The 26,189-nt window shown below is 39.3% G+C and overlaps 1 protein-coding gene across 1 annotated transcript in view; it reads left to right on the forward strand.

Annotated features, from left to right (window-relative positions):
- LEKR1 (leucine, glutamate and lysine rich 1) overlaps nt 1–26,189 on the forward strand; it is a 160,910-nt gene that overhangs the window by 51,394 nt on the left and 83,327 nt on the right. Inside the window, exon 5 of the mRNA XM_075863652.1 lies at nt 10,479–10,598. Coding sequence (XP_075719767.1) covers nt 10,479–10,598 — 120 coding nt within the window. The remainder of the gene's footprint in view (nt 1–10,478; nt 10,599–26,189) is intronic.

Consider the following 26,189-nt stretch of genomic DNA (forward strand, 5'->3'; position numbering starts at 1 on the left):
GCCCAGAGAATAATATTTTTTATGGGAGTGCTTCTTTAAAAATGTTACGATTAGCAGCAGGACTGCAGCTAATCAATGATTTATGTTATCTTTGTGTTTGGGTGTTGCTAGGCAATGCTTTTGGTCTGAATCTGGATTTGGTCCTCATTTAGCTTTGCCTGATTGATTAGGTTGGAGTACTTTTCTTAGGCCTATACATACTTCTGGCCTGGTTGACTCAGGTGCTGGTTATACTGTTTATGGCATGTGCTAAGGCTTTCCAGATTCTTATTTGTGACTTTGTTCCTTGTCTATGTGTTTGTTTGTACTGTGGGACCTGTTGGTCCTCTGCCAATCTGTTGCCTTGCCCTGCTGTGGGATAGTATTCTGTTAGGATCAGTTAGTGCTGTAAATTCTTGTCTAATTGTCTGTTAACTGCTCGCATGCTATTCATCTGCCATACACTCCATTTATGCATTGTTTCCATCTTCTACCACCTTCGGTGTTCTGTTCCGCTTGTCCACTGGTGAGTTAAGGGGGTTTTACACAGGACGATTATCGTGCAGACGAGCGTTCATATAAGCCTCGTTTCCGATAATTGCCCTGTGTAAACAAGGGAACGATCAGCAGATGAACGAGTAAACAGGGAGACGCGCTGCCGACATAATAATGGATGGGGACGAGCGATCAGAGTAACGACCGCTCGTCCCCATCCATAGCTCTGTGTTACAGGAGCAAACGAGCGCCGATCAACGATGTGTCGTTGATCGGCGCTTGCTGCACCGGCCGCTCATTGGCCGGTGTAAAAGGCCCTTTACTTGTGCCTTTTGTTTTCGGTCAGTGTTGATGTGTGCTTCACCCATGTGATAGCATTTGTTTGGTGTTGCGTTCTTGAGCACCACCAGCGGCGTAACAAAAAGATGGAAAGTTAACTTAAGTTTTCACATGACTTCTTTCACATATGGCTGACCCATTGTGTGGCTGTGTGTGGGGTGCAAAGCTTCCAATGTTCTGTCCACCTAAAATTAGACTGTTGTGGTAATTCTTTGTTTGTCACCATAAGCAGTGGACCTCATGTATCTAAAAGAGATTAACTGAACTGTTATGTGAATACAGAGAAATACTTTAAAACATAATCTTTTTTATTTGAAGAATTGTCTGTCATTAAAGAAATAAAAGCCACTCTACAGACCTGCGCTGTAAATAAAAAGTCTGTGTGAACTTACAAATACATTAAAGGGAAGCACACATTGTACCCTGGCAACATAAAGGGAATCTGTCAGCAATTTTGCCTCAAAACTGCTAACAGAGCTATATAGGGAAGGGGGAGGGCATTGTAAACAAACCTCTTGTCTCGGTCATGCAAACTGCATCACCGAAAACCCGACATTTGAATCCAACCATATGGTGCTCGCAAGTACCACTCTTTGCCCTGATTAACGGCTGTAGCAGCCAATCAGGAGACCTCTACTGCCGTCTCTTAGACCAGAGGGGTGGGACTGGCAGCGTGCAGTGAGAAGAGCCAAGGAACACTTCCACATTAACTGCCCACTTCAATGGCATGTTCGACCTTGGCATCGGGGGAATGAAACATTGTTTTCTCGGTCTTGCATTTTGCATAACAAAAGATATGTTTACAATGCGCTCCCTCCCTATATCACTCCATCATCAGTTTTGAGGCGTCAAAACTGTTGACAGATTCCCTCTCAAAGCAGAGCATTGTTTTTTGTGGGGGGGGGGTTTTATCCAGTAATTGCAATGGCACTCTAGGTGGCCACTTATTCCACCAACCCCTTGTTCCCACCCCTGAATAGGATTACTAAAGAGTATGGAAGTCTGGAAAATACTTACCCATCATGATCAGTACTTTATCACATGTATCTCCAGTTATGAAAACCCCCAGATATAATTACATACATAGGTAGTTCTTCTTATAAGCTATACTTTTATAAGTTTTTCTATTTTAATGCTTATTTAAGGAATGCAATAAAGTTCACATAAATAAAAATCTATTAATGCACAAGTGATTTTACTGTAAAATTCATGATCAGGTAACTAGTTCATAAACAGGAACTTAAAAAGGGAAGAAGAAAAAGCTTTGTGTCTCAATGTTTATCCTAGTACCCATTTATGTTGGCATAAAAACAAACATTATAGATAAAAATGCAGTCTCTCAGAGGTTAGCGTGGTTCTTCCTGAAACTAGCTGTTACTTTTTTCCTAAATAACACTTATTTTGCCTATTTCAATGGGTTGTGGTGCACATTTTGTAATTACATTTCCCGGTACTGACTGTATTGTACCTGTTCCACCTTCTTAAACGTCTGACTTGGAAGGAACTTCAGATAACAGAGGTCTTTGTGGCCGTTTTAGGTCTATGCAGCTTCCTGCAGTTTTCACCAGTCGTAAGTTCTGAACAAAGAGGCACAAAAAGAGAACATAGTGTTTTGGTTTTGTTCATTATTTTACATAGCTGTGCCAGGGTACATCATGGTATGTGCAGAAAAGTGTTTTAAACACAGTCATCACTTTCCAATATACTGTGAAAATTAAACTTTTTGATAGAAAACATTTGACAATTTAGTAATGTGCCCAATTGAACCAAGTGAGTAAGGTGTGACTAAAGGAAAATACTCTACATTTTTTGCCTGTCAACATTGGCACTGGGGGTTCTGTTCCAGTAAAGTGAATTAATTATTGAGTATCTGATTTAATATCCACTAAGTAAGCAACTCAACCAATTCATTGCTTGTATGACGTTTAACAGACAGTTCCAAGTTCAACTGGGTTTTATATTTTTTAATTAGTACGATTGTTTTGTGGAATACTTTTCCGATTATGGATTACATTTCTCATTTTAATGGCCTATAAGTGAAACCGACTATAAAATTGGGAGTGTTGCGGGTACAAACACTGGGTCTTCACCATTTTTGAGAACAAGGGGACCCTGGTTCCAATTTTTTGCTGGAAAGTTGGTTATACATGGCCAGTTACTGCACCTTAGGCATGAATAGGAGATACAGAAACAGCCAAGCATGCTTGTTGACAGGGCATACACATGAAAGTAAAATCCATTATAAGACAACCTCTTAAATTAAAAATCTTCACGCTAAGGCCTCTTGCACATACCAGATGAATTCCTAATTTTGCAACCATAGCCTGACATGGGCACATGTTGTACCCCTTCCTGTTATATGGCGACTCATGGGAGATTTATCCCACGGATTCTGTATAAACACGAGGTTAGCCACCTATAGGTGGCTGTAGAGAGGTAGTTTTCTTCCTTGTGGAGGATAGCTGTTTTGCAAACAGGGAAAAAAATCATGGCCTGTTCCATCTCATGCCATATTACAGAGATGGTCTAGGGGGAATACGGTGCCTCACAGAGAAACTATATGGAACATAGAGCCTGTATGGTTCTGTATTATAATATATTACCATTATATTGGGCCAGTTTGTGGAAGACCCGACTAGAGGTGAAGCTCTGTTGGATCTGGTCATTTCTAATAATGCAGAGCTTGTTGGGAATGTCAATGTTCGTGAAAACCTCAGTAACAGTGATTACAATATAGTTACATTTTACACAGGCTGGGAGGGCAAAAACACTTAATTTTAAGAAAGCCAATTTCCCCAGGATGAGAGCTGCAGTTCAAGATATAGACTGGGAAGAACCAATGTTAAATAATGGGACAAATGATAAATGGGAGATTTTCAAATCTACTTTGGGTAATTATAGTGCAACATTTATTCCTATAGGTAACAAGTATTAATGACTAAAATTAAACCCCACATGGCTTACACCTTCTGTAAAAAGGGCAATACATGACGTAAAAAGGGCAATACATGACAAAAAAAAAGCATTTAAGAAATACAAATCTGAGGGTACATCTGTAACCTTTTTAAATTATAAAGAGAGTAATAAAATCTGTAAAAATGTAATTAAAAAAATTACAAAATGAAAGTCAGGTGGCCAAGGATAGTAAAACAAATCCCCAAAAAATCTTCAAGTATATAAATGCAAAAGAGCCAAGGTCTGAATATGTGGGACCCCTAGATAGTGGTAATAGGGAGTTGGTCACAGGGGATCAATCGAAGGCAGAATTACTAAATGGTTTCTTTAGCTCTGTATATACAACAGAAGAAAGAGTGGCTGATATAGCCGGTGCCAGTGCTGTTAATATATCAGTTGATATACTGAATTGGATGAATGTAGATATGGTCCAAGCTAAATTAAATAAAATAAATGTGCACAAGGCCCCGGGACCAGATGGGTTACACCCTAGAGTTCTTAAAGAGCTTAGTTCAGTTATTTCTGTCCCCCTTTTCGTAATATTCAGAGATTCTCTAGTGACTGGTATAGTGCCAAGAGACTGGCGCAGGGCAAATATGGTGCCTATTTTCAAAAAGGGCTCTAGGTCTTCCCCGGATAATTATAGACCAGTAAGCTTAACATCCATCATGGGGAAAATGTTTGAGGGGCTATTGAGGGACTATATACAGGATTATGTGACAAAAAATAGTACTATAAGTGACAGCCAGCACGGTTTTACTAAGGACAGAAGTTGTCAAACTAACATGATTTGTTTTTATGAAGATTTGAGCAGAAGCCTAGACAGAGGGGCCGCAGTGGATATTGTGTTTTTGGACTTTGCAAAGGCATTTGACACTGTCCCTCATAGACGTCTAATGGGTAAATTAAGGACTATAGGTTTAGATAGTATAATTTGTAATTGGATTGAGAATTGCCTCAAGGATCATATCCAGAGAGTTGTGGTCAATGATTCCTACTCTGAATGGTCCCCGGTTATAAGTGGTGTACCCCAGGGTTCAGTGCTGGGACCACTATTATTTAACTTATTTATTAATGATATAGAGGATGGGATTAATAGCACAATTTCTATTTTTTAAGATGACACCAAGCTATGTAATATAGTTCAGTCTATTGAAGATGTCCGTGAATTGCAAGCAGATTTAAAGTGTTTGGGCATCCAGTTGGCAAACGAAGTTTAATGTAGATAAATGTAAAGTTATGTATCTGGGTATCAACAACCTGCATGCATCATGTGTCCTAGGGGGAGCTACACTGGGGGATTCACTTGTTGAGAAGGATCTGGGTGTACTTGTAAATCATAAACTAAATAACAGCATGCAATGTCAATCAGCTGCTTCAAAGGCCAGCAAGATATTGTCGTGTATTAAAAGAGGCATGGACTCGCGGAACAGGGATGTAATATTACCACTTTACAAAGCATTAGTAAGGCCTCATCTAGAATATGCAGTTCAGTTCTGGGCTCCAGTTCATAGAAAGGATGCCCTGGAGTTGGAAAAAATACAAAGAAGAGCAACGAAGCTAATAAGGGGCATGGAGAATCTAAGTTATGAGGAAAGATTAAAAGAATTAAACCTATTTAGCCTTGAAAAGAGACGACTAAGGGGGGACATGATTAACTTATATAAATATATGAATGGCACATACAAAAAATATTGTGAAATCCTGTTCCATGTAAAACCCCCTCAAAAAACAAGGGGACACTCCCTCCGTCTGGAGAAAAAAAGGTTCAACCCTTCTTTACTGTGAGAACTGTGAATCTATAGAATAGCCTACCGCAGGAGCTGGTCACCCCAGGGACAGTAGATGGCTTTAAAAATGGCTTAGATAATTTCCTAGAAGAAAAAAATATTAGCTCCTATGTGTAGAAATCTTTACCTTCACTTTTCCGTCCCTTGGTTGAACTTGATGGACATGTGTCTTTTTTCAGCCGTACTACTAACTATGTAACTATATATGACATTACTGCATGAGCCGCCGTACAGGTTTTTGTTTTTTTGCAGCACTGACTGAGATTGTATCACCTTGAACGTTGTATGCAGTACTATTATATTTTTTCTACAGGAGCTAGCTACGTGGGCAAGTTGCATTGATGGGATTCTAATCTTCTTCATAGGAAATTATAGTGTTATAAGATTGTGACAATTGTTACTCAAAGAGCATCTAATAGACATATAACAAAGGCTTTGTGACAAACCTATGGCTGCACAGCACTATGAAATACAACATTAAAAAGTTGGACAAAAAATAACTTAATATAAATAAAGTGCCTGCCCCTATGACCTCACCACTGAGGAACTGGTTCTCGCCTGCCCCAGGCCCCATTTGTTCATGGTTAAGTGCCTGCCCTCAGCCGAATTCTCCTATAACAATCTTTATTTATAAAGACCCAACATATTCTGCAGAGCTTTACAATTGGGCAATTTGCCATTCAGGATAAGATTCAAGGCTTCCAAGGCCTACCATCACTTCAGGCTGCTGTGATGTTTGATGCATAGTGACATAACGTCCATTGTCTACAATTGGTCTAGGTGACCACGTGACATTACTGCCCTATAGGTATACAGACATTGAGGTCTATTGTATTCACAAAACCACCAAGGACTGCCCAAATTTTGATCAGTATGGTTTCTGGCCCATCTAAATCTCAGACATCTCCTTTAAAGGTATGTTCACATTTGGCAGATTTTTTGCCGAATTTTCTGCATCTAAACATCCGTTCCATACATGTGAATGGGCTTGTTTCTGCAGAATGTGCATTCATTTTTACAAACCCGATTTATATGTATGGAACATTTGCAGACATTTCTGCAACAAATTTGCAAAACGTGAATATACCCTCGATGCTTCTGTTGCGAAGCCACACATTCCTCTCGTATGTTTCGCCTTTTTTATTTATTCATCTTTTTATTGATAATATCTCCTGCTCAGACTTATTTCACCAGTCTGTGTTCAGTTGGGAATGATCAATTTGCTGTTTGAAATCACTCTTACTGGGCAGGAAAATATGTATGGCATGTTTAGATTCTATTCCACAAATTAAGGCATAATGTTAAGACTGATTTTATTAAGGTAATTCCTACCACTCAGTCATGTGCTTTTGAGTACTAAGAAGCCTTTGAAATATTTGTGGCATGCCCAATGGAAAGCATATTGATATTGCCAGAGCCAGAGGGCCTTGCAAACCATTGCAACACATTGCTCTGACTTCCGAGCAGTCATACATTATCCCTGCCATAATGTTAATTACATAGGAATGACACGGCATCCTTTTGTTATTACCTGTCCACTTTGGCCTACATTGTTAGGCGTGCGTAAACCTCCAGTTGAAGGCATTGTGTAAATAAATGGGATATCAGCATTGGACTTCAGCCTCTAGACTTCAATGGTATATTTTCTGTATTCTCCCGTTCTCTGCAGTTGAAGTAATAGCTGAATATGTTGGACCCCTTTAGTAGTGGATGTGGAACAGAGGATGAGTGTTCAGTAGCAAAGAGGCAGAGAACCGACTATTGATTATATATATTGAAAACAGAACTGTCAAAATAAATAAAGCTGCTTGTTTCTAAGGCTTCATTCAAATTTGCGTCAGGTTTCCGTTCCGATGTTCCGTCGGAGCTTCCCGTCAGAGCGGAGCACTGACTGAAACAAACAAAACCATAGGTTTCCGTTTGCATCTGACGGATCTGGTGCAAATGGTTTCCGTTTGTCTCAGTTGTGGAAGTGTTCTGTCGTTTTGACGGAATAAATACCGTAGTCTACGACGACGGAACCCTTGCACAACTGAGACAAACGGAAACCATTTGCACCGGATCCGTCACCATTGAAATCAATGGTGATGCATACGGAAACCTGTGGTTTCCGTTTGTTTCAGTAAGGGACGGGAAGCTCTGACGGAACGTCTAAATGGAGCCCTGACACAAATGTGAACGAAGCCTTACAGAGGTTGTCTGGGAGCCTAAGGCCATGTTCAAACGTGGCAGAATTTTTCTGCTGCAAATGGTGCAGATTTGGGGCAATTACACAACGAATCTGAACCAACATTTGCACATTTGACAGGTAAATCAGATGTTGCAGATATCACAGCGGACTTGCCACAGATTTCAGTTTTTGCATTGCAAAGGCTGAAATCCGCAGTGAAATTCCTTTGCTTCTCCGCAACATAATGAGCATGCTGCGGAGGGTAAATTCTGCACCGCAGCCTAATTTCCGCACAGTTATTTTCTGCAACGTCTGAACTAAGTTTCCTAAAAATGTATAGAAAGAAATGTAAAAAACGGCTGCTGCAGAATTCCACTGTGGACTGTCAGCAATTCCGCCACGTGTGAATGTGCCCTAAATAAGGGCCCTTAAAGAGTTTTCTACCTTTGCAATCACTTGTTCCAATACATCTAAAATGAAGATTAAACAACTTTGCAAATATTCTTAACGCTCCTATGCAAACCTATTTGTCTTAATAATAAAAGACTACAAAGAAGCCTTGTGTAGTTTGATGTGTCAGTTCTACTTCATTACATTTTGTCCCCTACTTCTTACTAAAAACCATTTGGTAAGTTAGCAAGAAGTAGGGGACACATGGATAGCAATATCACTGCAGGATCAGACTATACAGGGTTGTTTTTTTTTTGTAGTCTGTTACCATGGAGACACATAGGTCTGTACAGGAACTGTAGGCATGACTATTTGCAAAGTTGCTTTATTTTTTGTTTCATATGCATTGGATTTACAATAAAATTGGGTTAATTCACTGCTTATAGAAAATGAATAAACTTGCCTATAGGTTGCAATACAAAAAAAATTGTGCCCCCCCCCCCCCCAACCACACTTGACACATACCCGCCACCACATGAGAAAGAGAGGTACTTAAACGACTTAACAGAAGAGGATGGGTCCCAGACTTTTATTTACTGGTGACTTTTTTTTATTAGATTTTTATTTTTTGAGGAGGAAATGTTCTTTTAATCTAGGGATTGAGAAAATGGCAAAAGTAAAGCCAATTATTCTGGTAACCTGTAGCTTTCCAGCTGTTGCAGATTGATAACTGATATAACACAGCAACAGCTGGGAAGCCACATGATCCAACCAATATGAATAAAGTACTCGAAGTGTCGTTACTTTGTGCAGTGGTTTATTTTTCATTTGCTTATTCTCTGAAGATATTTTCTGTAACACAGAAGACTTTATATCAGAGTATAGAATAATACCCATTGCATCGTTTTTCCATGGAAGCATCGCTCAATTGGATAGTTGTATGGATTATGTACTATTGTATACTACATAATGAAATCAAATCATTTGTTGTTTTTTTTGTATTTTTTATAGCTTTTTTGTCTTTTTGCGGTTTGATTAAATGCAGAAGTAATTGCAATACATGTGTGATGAACCCTGATTCTAGAGGAATATTTAGCCTTACAGACTTCTGAACACTCTAGTGTCTTAGTATTTTCCGACTTGGGAGCGACCCTAGAATAGATTAAGTCACAGCAATTTAACTATTGCAGTTCTCATATTAGAGAAAAAGGAGAATATTGAATGGAACACTATAGTATAATACATAGCATAACGCAATAATACAATTCCCTAATGTACAGATCCAAAAATACAGATCTAGCAGATCTTAAAGTTTTTTGGCAAATAAATAAAGGTTAAAGGGAAGGTCCACCTTTGCAACCTCCTGTGGAGACCTATGTATCTCCATGGTAACAGACTACAAACACACCATGTGTAGTCCAGACCTGCAGTTATATTTCTTAGCATCTGTCCCCGCTTGTTTGTTAGCAAGAAATGGGAGTAAGACGGATCGCAATATGACTGCAGGTTCAAACTACACATGGTATGTTTGTAGTCAATTACACGTCTTCACATGAGCTGTAGGCACAAACCGATATTAGATTTTTAATTAAGACTATTTACAAAGTTGCTTCATTTTAGATTAATTTGAACAATAAAAAAAAAAGTGTTCAAAGGGGGACCTTCACTTTAATTATTGTGTAATAAAAGTTCTTCAACCTTCTAATATACTTTTGGGATTAATTAATTACCAGTCTACGCCAGTTTTCTGATGTAGAAAAGTCGTAAATTGTGCAAAAATCGAGCAACTTTTTGATTTCTTCTCCGTCTCTAGCACTTTAAAAAGGAAACGGGGCTTAGCAGAAGGGGCTAGGCCACTTACGGTCCGACAAATTTACTAAAATTTACACCAAAATAAGGCGGAAATTGTAGCGCAAATCTTTGCCAGCTCATATCTGCCATATAGATTTAACTTTCTGCCGCATGGACAGCCAGAGTTGCGCATAATTTATTAAGTTGCTCCTCTTAATAAATCAGGTGCATCTTACTCCAGCGTACTTCAGATTCATACTGGCATACAAAACATCAGTCTCAATAAATTCCCCCCTTTGTGTTTCAATTCCTCACCATTTTCAAGATCTCTGCTTGCTATCAGTGAATGGGAAAATTAATGGTTTGTATACAAAGGCAAAAAGCTGTCCTTGTGATGTGATGCTCACACAGGTGTGCAACTAGTCACAGTACAGTGTATCAAAGCTTTTTTATTTGCCGAAACCACGAACCTCTTTTACATATATGAGAATTAAAACTAACTGAATATAATATGTATCATTTTTTTTAAATCTTAACAACAACCACAAATAAATTGCATTTTGTTCTAGACTGCAGATTGCATTGTTACAACTGAAAGAAAAGGAAGATGAACTTCAGGTTTTGACAACTGAGCTTACAACTTGTCAACAGGCAGTAAGAACGGCACAAGACCACAAGCTGCTGTTGGGGTAAGAAATCTCATGACCGGGCTGTGTAGCGTGACATAAATTACAGGGTCTTTTCAGCATGTGAGTGTCTACACTGAAGGTCCTCATGGCAGACACAGGCCATAAAATGTACCAATAATGTGGGAAGACTGAATGTATTTTTAGCTTGCCACCCCATAGATAATAATCACTGTTGTCATAGCAATCTCTACGGTTATAAGGGCAAAGCTTTACCATTAATCTGTAGAAAAGTGACTAAAGTTCCAGAGTTCATTTCAAGTTGAAAACTCTTGACCTGCGTCTACGGGATTGTGTTTGATCATAGTTTAAAGAACCTCTTACACGCATATAATGTGCACAACATTTAATATAGAAAGCAGATTTAATAATTATCGTCTGGCTCTTTAGGAAGAAAAGAGTATTAATGAAATGAGCATGCTGTATATACTGTATATATAGATAAGCCAAGGAGAATAGCCGAGTGACTGAGAATACATGATAGTTTCTACATAATAAAAATAGAATATACACAATTTAATGCACATAATGCTTTCCATGCAGCCTGAAATTTTATAGCTAGGCTTTAGGGTAAACGTCAAAATTCACTGCGTATCTGTTTCTGTTCTCAATTACCCACAAGTGTCATTTATTATCTAGCAGAACGGTATTGTTATGGTAAAACCCCATTCAGCAATGATTTTCAGACTTTCGCTGAACAAAAAAGTGACCGACTACGTGAACCTCCGTAAGTTTCAGTTCCCTGAGCTACAACGATCAATTTTATACTTATTTACATATAATGCACCTCCTCGCCCATTAACTCATGACTGTTTCTCTTCTCGGAGTTTGCACAGTATTTCACTTGTTAGATGAAGTTTGTGCTACAGAGCTGCTCTTTCTTATGTATCTGGAGACAAGAAGTTGAAACTATAGCTATTATAGAGGCTGTGCAATCTTGTCTTTAGTCATTCAGTCTCCCACTTTTCCTGCACATGGCTGTATTACAACTCCGTACAACCACCATAGAATAAATCCTATAAACAGGGCATACATACTGCATCATCTAGCAAGATACATCCTCCCTTGTAACACGACTGTACTCCTATTGTATATTAAACCAAACAAGAAAGAACCATGGAGTTTATAAGTCAAAAAAATATATATAATCTTTTTATTACACAACAATATTATACTGGTTACAAATATATGTTTCTAAAAATGAATCACAAATAAAAGAATGGCCGCCAAACAAGAGTCAAATGTTCAAAAAAATGAAATCATGTGAATATGAGCTTGTTGGAATATACCTCAAAACAAATGCATATTGCATAGTATAAATGTAGTTAAGTACACTGGCTAAGAATAATGTGTTGTGCTGTTTAGGAATACATAGGAAGGATGTTTATAGCGTACACTAAGATTAAGTTTCAAAAGAACCAATGAAGAGTGTTATATCAAAAAATTCCTCATACATATGTGAATGCTAAGTGCAAATTGTATATATGTATCCAGAGCAACAGGAACATCGAACAATAGGTAACAGAGTACTAACCCATGTGGCTGAGACTCAAGGAATGGCGACCAGCCCCAACGCGTTTCGGCTTCCGCCTTCGTCTGGGGGTGGCAAATACAAGTATATCCTTCCTATTTATCTTACATAGAGGCCAATCAGAAACCAATTGGCCAAGTGAGAGTAATGCACCAGATATTTACCTCAATCAACTGTTGGCGTCATGTCCGCATTTGTCGATAGACAATCATCACATGGTGTGGGCATCATGTGATACGTGATGAGTGCGCCGCGTGATGATATCACAGCAGCGTCTCGTCACGTGCACATCAAGATGCCGACTCGTGGTGAGTTGCTAGGGACGCAAGCGCATGCGCACTTGATTGAGGCATGTTTTCTCTAGTATACAATGAATCTACCAAATCTGATATATATATAGAGAGGAATTCCACAGAATTTACAGGAAATCCCATGTTCGATACATGTACATATATCCCCTACCGTGATTATGTATAACTAAAAAGTTTGTTTGACATAAGGAAGATCCTTTAGATACTCGGCACAGAACATTAAAAAAATGAATTATATTAAAATATAAAACACATTACTTTATATTTAAACAAAAGTTTCTATATATGGTACACAAGATAGTAATAAATAGATATGGAAACAATCCATGTTCGCATAAAGTGTAATGTGCATACAAAATATATATATGTGACATTGTGAATAAATAAATACTATATATTATAAGAAAATATAGACATATATATATATAAGTGCTATTCATACACATATGTGAAACACATGTGTTGATCTACATCACCATGGTAGTATATTATGTGCAAAGTGATTACAAAAGTAATTGATAAAGAATTATATAGGAATATATGCGTACATATGTCATATGCACATATAGTCATGTGAAAGAATATCAAAAAATATATAACAAAAGAGTGCCAATATAAAAATACAGAAATATATATTAAATTAATTTACTAAAGTGCAATAGTACAAAAAATCCATTGTGTTTAAAAATTATTCATTAAAATTCTGTGCGTTTCATTATTTTCCACTGTCATATATATATTACCATGGGGATCAGCAAGTAGGTAGTTGTAAGAACTTATCTATAAAGATCAGTATAGCATATCATTTTGATATAGTTTCTTTTATTGCAAAATTGATGTATCTCTAAATATCGATGGTATTCATGAACGTCTATGTCTGATGAACTAGGAAGAAGAAAGAACGTATGTTAAAATCACAAAAGTATATTATTACATTACAAAATTAAATTAAAAAATGATGCCACACAAACACATACACAGTGATCAGAGAAACGAAGCGTACCCGTGCGATTCGTTTAAGCCTCTCCGCTGCATTGTCCTCAAAGTCCAGATCCATTTGCTTTCCAACCTTAATAATTTCTTCATCAGATCTCCACCTCTTATATTCATTTCCACATGATCTATTCCTCGCACCTTCAGTAGCCTGGAATTACAGTTATGATGCTGTTTAAAATGACGTGGAATCGTTTTTAATTTTTCTATTTTATCAACATCATAAACCTCCTTTGCGGATTCAATGTCCCGTACATGTTCACGGACTCTTGTTCGAAATTCCCGTGTAGTCAGTCCTATATAGATTTTATTGCAAGGACAAATTGCATAATATATCACGCCTCGTGTCGCACATGTAATGTGCCACATGATTTTAAACGTTTTGTTTCTTTCGGAGTCCATAAACTCTACTGCACATTCAACATTGGGACATGAAATACAGTCTCCGCAGGGGGAACAACCCCATTTTGGGCCTTTAGTTCCAAAGAATTTTCTTCCTTGTGGAACTGGGGTATAAAAACTGCAGACCAAATGGTCTTTCAAATTTTTAGCACGACGGTAAGTTACAGAAGGGAATTTAGGCAATATTTTGTTAAGTATCGGATCGGCTTTCAAAATCGCCTAATATCTATTTAAATGGCCCTTCATCTCTTCCCAACGGGAATGATATGGCGTGATGAATCTCACCTCATTGATTTTGTTTTCTCGAACCGCTGGTTGTAGGAGTTTGTTTCTCTCCGTTTCTTGAGCTCTTTTTTTCGCTTTCCTGATACATCGATTGCTATAGCCCCGATCCATAAATCTATGTTCTAGATCCTTAGCTTGTTTTATAAAATCTTCTTTTCTTGAACAAGTACGTTTTAATCTAAGAAATTGGCCTGTGGGAATAACAGCAATCGTTTGTTTCGGATGTGCAGAGGTAGCGTGTAGAAGAGAATTCACAGATGTTTCTTTCCTGAATAGATCAGTTTGGACATCACCATTCTCATCACATTGGATTTGGATGTCCAAAAAATCTACTTGTTTTTTGTCACATTTATATGTAAGCTTAATATTCTGATCATTCAGATTCAATTCTGCCATAAATTGTTGCAATTGCTCAGAAGTACCCTGCCAGATCATGAAGATATCGTCGATGAAGCGGGCCCAGAAGATGACCCGGTTCATTGACGTACCATGATCTGACAGGAATAGGTTTCTCTCCCACAGCCCCAGGAAAAGATTGGCATACGAGGGTGCACAGGCTGCCCCCATCGCTGTTCCCTGGAGCTGTAGGTAGAATGACCCATTAAACGTAAACACATTGTGTGTCAGGACAAAGTCCAATAGTGTACTAAGCAATTGAACAAAACCTTCCTCCAAATTGCTCATACTTAAGAAAAAATTGGTGGCTTTGACCCCATCACTGTATCTGATACTGGTATAGAGCGATTCAACGTCGCAGGTGACTAACCACATATCAGCATCTAGATGGGTGCATTCCAATTTTTGTAGGAGATCTAATGAGTCCCTAATATAGGAGGGTAAACATTCCGCTAAAGGCTTAAGATGGTGATCTAGAAATTTACAGATATTCTCTGTGAAATTACCTTGGCCAGAGATGATCGGTCTTCCTGGTGGGGTCTTTATATTTTTGTGGACTTTTGGCAAAAGGTAAAGTGTCGCTACTACAGGTATTGGAACAATAAGTGCATCGTATAGATTTTTGATCACAACTCCATCATCCATCGCCTGTTTTAGAATTTTAACCAGTTGTTCACTATAAGAAGAAGTAGGATTGAATGTTAGTTTTTTATAACATTTTTTGTCTCTTAACTGACGATTCGCTTCATTTTCGTACATTGTCCTCGGCCATACAACAATGTTTCCCCCCTTATCGGCGGGCTTATAAATGACATCTCTAAGATTTTTTAGTCTATGAAGACTTTCTCTTTCATTTTTAGATAGATTATCGTTGACCAAGGTTTTCGATATTTTGTCAAATTCTTTAGACACTGTTTTTACAAATGTGTCAATTGCTGGACATAAGAATAGAGGTGGAAATTTTTCAGATTTTCTTTTAATACAATCAGGAATGGCTCTTACCTGTGTGTCATCTTGTTCGCCCATAAGTATTTCTAGGTCTCTTAAAGTAGTCTTTTCCTCAACAGTTTTAAAGATCTGATCCTCTTCTTTGTAATGCCATCTCTTGAACATCAAAGTTCTGGCGAACAGGTTCAGATCTTTTATTGCTGTGAATGCATCAAATGGTGCAGTTGGTGAGAAAGTCAGACCTCTACTTAGTACATTTATGTCAGTTTTAGAGAATATATGTTCTGATAGATTAATTACCTTGGGGTTCCGATCTGATGACTCACCAGGCCTGTTAATTCTCCTTTTATTGTAGCCACTGTCTTTATGATCAAATTTCCGTTTAGATCTAATGGGTCTTTGACTAAGTGTACTTCCCCATAGAAGTCTAGAAGTCCATACTGTACTTTCATAGGCATACGAATCTGATAGGCATGTTCCATCAGATTCCATATTACAGATGCATTCTCCCCTAGAAGTAATTATTTTAGGGGAGAATACCTTGGTATTATGGTGCTATATGGAGGCACATGGGATGCCTGGGCCTTATTCTGCCATACAAGCTCCGTTCACACAGCAGAGTATTCAAGCATACATTGCTCCAGGGGCGTAACGAGGAAAGACTGGGCCCCATAGCAAACTTTTGACTGGGGCCCCCCTCTCTGCTGGGTATCACACAACCCCCCCTTGTAGATAGTGTCTCTCTATAGATTCCACCACACAGCGCCCCCCCTATAGATAGCATCATACACTGCCCCATGTAGATAGCGCCGTACACAGCCCCCTGTAGATAACGCCATACAAACCCCCCCTGTAGATAATGCCATACAGACCCCCCTGTATATAACGCCATACAGACCCCCCCCTGTAGATAACGCCATACAGACCCCCCCTGTAGATATCGCCATATAGCCCCCCCCCAAAAAAAAAAAACGGCCTATAGTTTGTCCTACAAAAGAGATGTATCCCCTATCCACAGGATAGGGGATACATGTGTGATCGCTGGCAGCGATAAGGAGAACAGGGGACCGAAAGTCCCCTGAAGTTCTCCATGAAAAACTTCGGACTTCCGGCGTCTGCGCAGTTCAATAAAGGAGCACTGGTCACGCATGCACACAAGCGCAACCGATGCTAAAGTAATTTCTATGGAGCTGCAGAGAGACCCCGGAAGTCCGAGGTTTGTTATGGAGAACTTCGGGGGGACTTTCGGTCCCCCGTTCTCCTTATCACATGTATCCCCTATCCTGTGGATAGGGGATGCATGTCTTTTGTAGGAACAACCCCGTCAGTGGCGTCGCGCTGTAGCAGCCATAGCAGCTGCTAGCGGAGCCTCCAGCCATGGGGGTGCCCGTGTTGGCGGGTGGCACGGGCCCCCTCATGCTGCGGGCCTCGTAGCAGTCGCTACTGCTGCTATAGCGGTAGTTACGCCACTGCACTGCTCTCTACTTATCTGTAAACTGCGTGTGCATTACTCACATATTCACACCCCTGAACATTCATGCCTACTAAGAATAATACAAAAGGATAAGGCAAGTTTAAAAATGGCCACATGACAGCCCACATTCATGCATGCATGCTAACCCAAGCAATGTAAGCTGCTCCTCTTAGGGTTTACATTAATTTTAAGAAGGGACATTATAATCTTTAAATAAAAATGTAGCGCCTCAATAGTGCACTCTGAGACACCAGGATTAACGGTCAAATAACTAGATATACGCTTGTGTACAAGGCCTTCAGCATGATAGCTACAGAAAAACACTGACATTTATATGTTTTGGCTCTCACATTGTGGTATATATTCAGTAGAAATTCTGTCCGGAGAGCCATGTCAGGCATTGCAGCTACCAGGACTGTTCTGTTTGTTTACATTTATTCATGGATGTTACAGCAAATCTTACTATCAGTATAATGTTAAATATTATTAAGTAAGTCAAAACAAGCACTTTACTGACAATGCTTAGTACATTCTTGTAGCTAATGAGCGATGCAGTAATAAAGTGGTATTGTACGTGTCAGTGCCATAGAGAATGATCTATTCCAGGGATCGGCAACCTTTTTTGTATGGTGTGTCGTTAAAAAGAAATCTAAAAATCAAAGATGAAGTACCCCGTGTGCCGTCCTAACGAAGATCCGCTCTGCCCCTGTATCTCTCCGCTCTACCCCTGTGTCTCTCCGCTCTGCCCCTGTCTCTCCCTGTGTTCATCGCCACAGCATACAACGGCGCTGGACATGGGGAGAGCATGCCAGAGATCAAGGCCCCACGTGCCAGCTGTGGCACGGGTGCCGGAGGTTGCCGACCCCTGATCTATTCCATTCCTATAAATATAAAGTCATAACACAGAGATGTGGTCAGATAGACCCTCACTTGAGGGCTGCTGCTGGTGGAAACATAGATCAGACAGGATGATTTCTCTTTCCCAATTCTGTTGGAAATTCAAAAGGGCGATAAACAGCACCATAACTGTATGGCGGTATTTTAATTTGGAACTGATAACTGAACAATAATATGTAAGGTTGGTCATACCAAAACACTTGGGCTGCTAACTCCACTATAATGATGCACACTCAGCTCTGCAGAGAGTGCATGATTAATTCAATGGTGAAAGGAGGAGTAAGCCTCTGCCAGACGCTTTTGGCAGCAGCTTATTAAAAGATCAGCCATGCCCAAAACCATTGTGCCCGATCCCTCTTTCCCCTGACTGTCCTCTTTCCGTCCGTCAGAGTACAGTTACCCGATCCTGGCGATAGCAGCGGGTTCAGATTACTTTTTTCTCTTGTGTATAGCCAGCTTAAAGGCCCATCTACACGAGCACATATTCGTATTAGCGATCGCCGTTACAGTTGCTGTTCGCAACCTAACATGGATTAGAGGCACGCATTAATCGTTCTAAATTAATCGTTTGATCACTTAATCAAATGTCGTTCACTGCATTCGCACCTGTAGAAGAGAATTGGGAGAGTACTCCTCTTTAATAATTTTCACACAATCAATGAGCGTTTTATTGATAGTCATTCAGTCGCTTCACCAATTGAAGTTAAAGATGCTCTGTCACCACATTATATGTGCCCTATCTCCAACATAATCTGATCGGCGCTGTAATGTAGATAACAGCAGTGGTTTTTATTTTGAAAAACGATCATTTTTGAGCAAGTTATGAGCAATTTTAGATTTATTCTAATTAGTTTTTTAATAGACAACTGGGCGTTGTACAGAGGAGTGTATGACGCTGACCAATCAGTGACCAATCAGCGTCATACACTTCTTATCGTTCCAGCCCAGCTTCTTTCACTACACATTCACACTGTAACAATGGGCTGGAACAGTGAGAAGTGTATGACGCTGATTGGTCAATGATTGGTCAGCCTCATACACTCCTCTGTACAACGCCCAGTTAGTAAAAAGTAAAAACACACCCAGTTGGTCATTAAGAAACTAATTAGCATAAATCTAAAATAGCTCATAACTTGCTCAAAAATTATTGTTTTTCAAAATAAAAAACACTTCTGTTATCTACATTACAGCGCCGATCAGATTATGTAGGAGATAGAGCACTTATAATTTGGTGACAGAGCCTCTCTAAGCGATTATCGTGCATGCTCACATCCAAACAACTCTCGCGCCTTTCTAAATGGCAGATAGTCGTCTCGAAGTATCAGTATCCTGCACTCTTTTCTGTTATTGCTATTATCACAGCTCATTAGAAATGCCCGCATGTACTATACACATCAGGTCGTCTATTCTGATTACTTAGCAGGCCATCTCAAGTGACCTTGTCTACTTAGGAATCGTGAATGCCACATTTTTAAGCAATTCCTTTAACGTATTGGGCTTCTAGAGACCATTGTAACCAGTAACATGATAATTCGTAAAGGTGTATATATACTCTATTTAAGGTAAACTAATGTACACATAAAACAAGTATGAAAATTATACTGTGCAAATAAAGCAGTTAATGGGCATTTACACTGGCATTTGAAAGCATAATTCTTCCTTTTCCTTTTTGGAAAAATGGGAATGGATCCCAGTAGAGTTTTTGTTCTTATTGGGATTTCCTCTAGAAGAACTGAATTACAGTAATCACATTTTTTTACACCGCAACAACAGTATGCAGTTTTGGTGTGGTGCGGTAAGACTGGATTCACACAGTGTTTTGCTGCATTTTATGCGTTTTTTGAGGCGTTTTTAATGGTGTTTTTTTACATGTTTTTTAGGAACATGTTGCATTAAAGTCTTTAGTAAAATATCAAATGCACTACACACAACTACGTTTTAGTTTGTGGCGTTTTTTGAGGCCATTTTGTGGTCAGTGGGGTTTTCTTCCAAAAAAAACAGCATGCTCTGGGTATGGCATTTTTTTCAGGCGTCTTTTCCAGAGTCTTCTAAATTCAAACGGCTTCCTTCCCACTGGCAACTAAACTGCACAAAAAAAAAACTTTTTTTGTGGCGTTTTTAATTTGGTGTCATTTTGTACATGCTTTTTTTCTGTCGTTTTGAAGTCCTGTAAGTGAAGCCTATGGGAAAAACGGCTGGGAAAAAACGCAATACTCAGAGCACGCTGCATTTGGAAAAAGACACCACTTAATACAAAATTGCCTCAAAAACGCTGCATTCCAGAACACAGTTGTGTAGTGAATTTCATATTTTACTATAGACTTTAATGTAACATCTGGTCTCACTTAAAACTGCATAACAAAATGGCAGCAAAAAATAGCTTGAAAAACACCACAGGAAAATGCAGCAAAAACGCTGTGTGCTAAACCGCCCTTAATGAAAAATGCCATAAAAAACGCACGTTATATTTTAATACAGCTAGCGTTTAAGAAAAAAAAATTTGTTGGTGTAGTTTAAATTGGCAGAAATTGTCTTTGTGTGAAGGAGGCCTAATAGTGCATCTCATGAAAAGAAGCCACAAGTAGACTTCAGCCGGGTCTTTGATGCTGGGAGAGCATGGTGTGTTGTTGTTTGGCATAGCAAGCAGGGTAGCCCGCTCTATGAATTATCAAGGCGTCACAAATAGGCTTCTACCTGGCTATACACGTTGTGCCTCATGACGTACACACTATCCCTCCATGTTTCACTCACTTGCACCCCATTATCCATTTATTTCTATTGAGGCACTTCATTTATTACTGCCCCCTATATTTCACTTATAGTATTACACTTGCACACACACTATTCATTTATTATTTCTTACTACACATCCCATGCACCACACACCACTCCCCTCAAGACTAGTGGGAGTGGCTATTATTATTTAAAGCACCTGCTCGCCCTTTCATCAGCATTTCTGGCCTGGCTGTGTCCATTTGCAAGTATGGCCTTTGTCGGTGTTTTTTTTTTTCTAATAGTGCATCTCTCTGCCACATTATTCCGCACCATATGAATACATCCTAAATCATGTGATACTGCTTATTTGTCCATACTTTAAGCAATTTAATAAATGACCCATATATTAGGCTGCCCCTACACGTAGTGGCCCTGATGCCATTATGATACATGCACATTCAAACCACTTTGAATGTTGAAACCATGTGATTTACCTATACAAGACACGCAGCCAAAAAAACACATTGCAAAACTGCAGCAATTCTCTGTAAACCTGTGCGCTCTTTGGCTATGTGGCACAGCCACTACGTGTACAGGCACCCTAAGTGCCCAAATCCTTTAAAAAAAAATATATATATATATGAATTAGAATATCATCAAAAAGTTAATTTATTTCAGTAATTAAATTAAAAAAGTAGAACTCATATGTTACATAGATTCATTACACACAGAGTGATCAATTTCCAGCATTATTTTCTTTTAATGTTGATGATTATGGTAACAGTTAATGAAAAGCCAAAATTTAGTCCCCCAGAAAATTAGAATATTAAATAAGCCCAATTTCAAAAATGATTTTGAATACAGAAATGTAGGCCTACTGAAAAGTATGTCCAGTATATGCACTCAATACTTGGTCTGGGCTCCTTTTGCATGAATTACTGTATCAATGCTGCGTGGCATGGAGGTGATCAGCCTGTGGCACTGCTGAGGTGTTATGGAAGCCCAGGTTGCTTTGATATTGGCCTTCAGCTCATCTGCATTGTTGGATCTGGTGTCCCTCATCTTCCTCTTGACAATACCCCATAGATTCTCTATGGAGTTTAGGTCAGGTGAGTTTGCTGGCCAATCAAGCGCAGTGATACTGGGGTTATTAAACCAGGTATTGGTACATTTGGCAGTGTGGGCAGGTGCCAAGTCCTGCTGGAAAATGAAATCAGCATCTCCATAAAGCTTGTCAGCCGAGGGAAGCATGAAGTGCTCTAAAATTTCCTGCTAAACGCCTGCGCTGACTCTGGACTTGATATGACATAGTGGACCAACACCAGCACATGACATGGCTCCCCAAACCATCACGGACTGTGGAAACTTCACACTGGACCGCTTGCAACTTGCATTGACGCCTCTCCACTCTTCCTCCAGACTCTGGGACCGAGATTTCCAAATGAAATGCAAAATTTACTTTCATCTGAAAACAGGACTTTGGACCACTGAGCAACAGACCAGTGGTTTTGGTCCTAGGTCCAGGTAAGACACTTCTGACGTTGTCCTAAGGAATGTGACAGTTGTAGCCCATGTCCTGGATATGTCTGTGTGTGGTGGCTCTTGAAGCACTGACACCAGCCGCAGTCCAATCCTTGTGAATTTCCCCCAGATTCTTTAATGGCCTTTTCTTGACAATCCTTTCAAGGCTGCAGTTATCCCTGTTGCTTGTGCACCTTTTTCTCCAACACTTTTTCCTTCCTCTCAGATTTCCATTAATATGCTTGGATACAGCACTCTGTAAACAGCCAGCTTCTTTAGCAATGTCCTTTTGTGGCTACTCTCCTTGTGGAGGGTGTCAATGACTGTCTTCTGGACAACTGTCAAATCAGCAGTCTTCCCCATGACTGTGTAGCCTACTGAACCAGACTGTTGGACCATTTAAAGGCTTAGGAAACCTTCGCAGGTGTTTTGTGTTATTAGCTGATTAGAGTGTGACACCATGAGTCTACAATCTTCAACTTTTACAGAATATTCTAATTTTCTGAGTGATTACATTTTGGGTTTTCACTAACTGTTAGCCATGATCCTCGACATTAAAAGAAAAAAAAATGCTGGAAATAGGTTCTACTTTTTGATTGAATTACTGAAATAAATAAACTTTTTGATGATATTCGAATTTATTGAGAAGGACTAGTATATATATACACACGTGTGTGTGTGTGTGTGTGTGTGTGTGTGTGTGTGTGTATATATATATATATATATATATATATATTTATTTATTTTTTCCTTTTAACTTTGCTCAGCAGTTTCATAGGCTGTGTTCATACATTGTGGTATCACCACAGTTTTTGGTTTTATGGTAAAACAGAGACTTGTGAACACCGCTCTACACCAAGTGCACTCTTCAGTTTTTTAATGCTGATTTTCAGCACCAAAAAAAACCCCAAATCTCTCCCAATTGATTTCAATGGGAGGCAGAGGCATTTTTTCCTGGGTGATTTTTGCCCGCTCGGGGGAAAATAAAGCAACATTCCCTGTCTTGGAAAGGTTTCTGCCTCTGCACCTTCATTGAAATCAATGGGAGGTAGAAAAGGCGTTTGAAGCTTTTTTTTTTACGCTTTTTTTTTTATTAAACACTGCCAGCGGTTTGGGCAATTCATGCAATTCATTGATTAAAGGAGCACTCTCACTAGGTTTCGTATAATCTAGCCCGTTGGAAAGGCACATTATGTAAATTATGGTGAACGTAATCTTCTTACCGGTGGCTGTATTTGTGAGTTTTTTAGGAAATATCATACAATTTTACACTGATGACTCCGCTGGAGAATACCAGTTAGATACCACTGATGGAGAGCTTAAAGCAGCACTCCCACAAAATGTTTTATTATCTGGCCCGATGGAAAGGCACATTATGTAAGTTGTGGTGAAGGTAATCTTCTTACCGGTGGCTGTATTTGTGAGTTATCCACTCCCTTGTTGTCCTCAGCTGTGTCATGTGACCATCAATAGGCCTCGATGTGAGTCTTATAGGAATGAATGGAGAAACTGACTTCCTGTCCACACATGAGGCGCTGTGGCAGTTGGAGAGTCCTATTGCTGGTCACATGACACAGCGGAGGACAAGAAGGGAGTGGATAACTCACAAATACAGCCACCGGTAAGAAAATTACCTTCACCTCAACTTACATAATGTGCCTTTCCAACAGGCCAGAGAATGAACATTTTGTGGGAGTGCTACTTGAAAAAATGCATTAAAAAAACACGGCAAAAAACGACTAAAAAAGTGTCAAAAACCGCTGACATTTCAAAATCTACATAAAAAGTCCTTATGATGCTTTGATTAAATAGTCTTTTTTTTTTTTTATCAGCGGAATCATTTACCACGCTTTCTGATAAAATATCCAGCATTAATAATATGAATTATATTGAATGACCAAGCAATAGCATTGACTTTTATTAGCCTGGAATCTATTTTCTGACCCCTTTGCCCTGTTTGTTTTATCTGACTTGCGCTAGAACAGTAGTGACATCCCTCTCGCTCAGAGGGGTATTTTTAATCCCCGGCAGTAATATTTCTCAGTCTCCCGGACTGTCAGAATAGAAGTGACAGCTCTGCCGTGGTAATTATTCTGTATACATGCACCGTTTCATATCCCTGCATAGAAAATCTGGCAGTAATTATATTATTATTATTATTATTTTTATTATTATTGTTATTATTTTGTCATAGGTTTTTATCCAGTGAATCTTTTTTATCAGATATCTTTCTTGTTTTGTCTACAGATACTTTGATGTAGTGAATTTCCTATAAAGGTGGACTTTCTCTTATGTAACGCACTGAGCGCTTTTTCTTTCCTCTCCCACAAAGATCACACAGACGATCTGCATTCATCAGGCCGCAGCTTCCATGTGTTTTTGATGGTGAACCTCATATCAGCACACACAACATATTTCCATAAATAAAGGAGTGGTAGACTGTAGTGAGTGCTCAAAAGCTTGACATGAAATAGAGATAAGGACTTCTGTCGAAACCAGACTGGGATGAAGTATGTTAAAGCGGATTTCATCTGGAGGCCACATGCTGTATGAAATGCTTGGCTTCCTGCCACATGACACACACTTTCTGCTGTTCTGTAGTTTGCAGAATTGCATGTAAAACGTGTTATTTCTTTCAATGATTTGAACCCATGAAAAACAAAACTACATTGTGTATAATGGCATTATAAGCCACACATTGCTGTGGTTTGGCTTTGCTTGATGCAGAATAAGGATAACATGAAAGCATTTCTCTCTCTTATCTCTAATGGTCAGTTCCCAGTACAAGGTGCTCATTGATGGAATTCTTTGACGTCACAAGACAATATGATAGACATAAAAGCATTTCGCTTCCAAATTTTTTTTATTGGAAGATTGCATATATAAAAGAATAGTAAACAGGCACATAAAATTTCCTCCGCAGGGGCTCTACGTGGACATAGAATTCAATCATACTGTAAATTATAGTAACTGAACTTGGCATATGTTGTGTGGGTGTTGAGTGGGTGACCCAAACGATAGTTTCTTATAGCTTAAGCTTATAGCTGAGCATGAAATAATATACAGTCTATATGAATGTGTTGGAGAATGCAGGAGTCATTATATCTGATCCATGGTTGCCATAGAGTTAGATATTGTTCTATAGTGTCCGTGCAATTTGCATGTATTTATGTATTTCCCCATAGATGGCATGAACGATTATAAAGGGATTCTTTTTTTAAATAGGTTAAAGTATTTTTTATTTTTTTTGCTCTCTGTGGATTGGCACTGTGTCAACCGCTACTAAGATGGGTTTAGGAAAAATGTTATGGAAAGTTTTACAATCATCTTATAGTAGCATGTATCCTGTCATATGTAGTTCACACCTACAAGACTGGTGTATGAGGGCGTAAGCCGCAACAACATGATGGAGAGGATTTTTAGTTGGCACCCACCAGCGACATTGACAACAAGCCAAGGATAATTCACTTTCTGCTATCCTCGATGCAAATACAGCAGTGAAGAACTTTTCACTAGTATACTGTTAGGGAGTATTCATACATGCTGTTTGTGGACAGGTTTTTTTCAGGGTTTTTTATGCAGTTTTTGAAGCCAAAACCAGGAATGGATTCAAATGAGAAGTAGTATCTGTCCTTTATTCTTTATCTCCCTTTTTGAGCCACACCTGGTTTTGGGTTTAAAAAGTGCCTAAAAAAACAACTCCGTGTGGCATCCCCGTATGATGCACAGCTGCGTGATTTTCGCGCAGCCGCCATCATTATGACACTCCGTTTAGATGTTTGTAAACCGCAAAGCACGTGGTGCTTTTCTGTTTACATTCATAGTTTGACAGCTGTTGCGCGAATCACGCTCGTCCCACGGAAGTGCTTCCGTGTGGCATGCGTGATTTTCACGCACGCATTGACTTCAATGGGTGCGTGATGCGCGAAATACGCACAAAGAACGGACATGTCGTGAGTTTTTCACTGCGGACTCACGCTGCGTAAAAATCACGCAACTGTCTGCACGGCCCCACAGACTAATATAGGTCCGTGCGACGCGCGTGAAAATCACGCACGTTGCATGGACGTATATCCTGTTCGTCTGAATAAGCCCTAACACTGAATTCACATTGTGCGTTT

The sequence above is a fragment of the Rhinoderma darwinii genome, chromosome 4 (genome assembly GCF_050947455.1).
Source record: "Rhinoderma darwinii isolate aRhiDar2 chromosome 4, aRhiDar2.hap1, whole genome shotgun sequence".
Classification (NCBI taxonomy): Eukaryota; Metazoa; Chordata; class Amphibia; order Anura; family Rhinodermatidae; genus Rhinoderma; species Rhinoderma darwinii.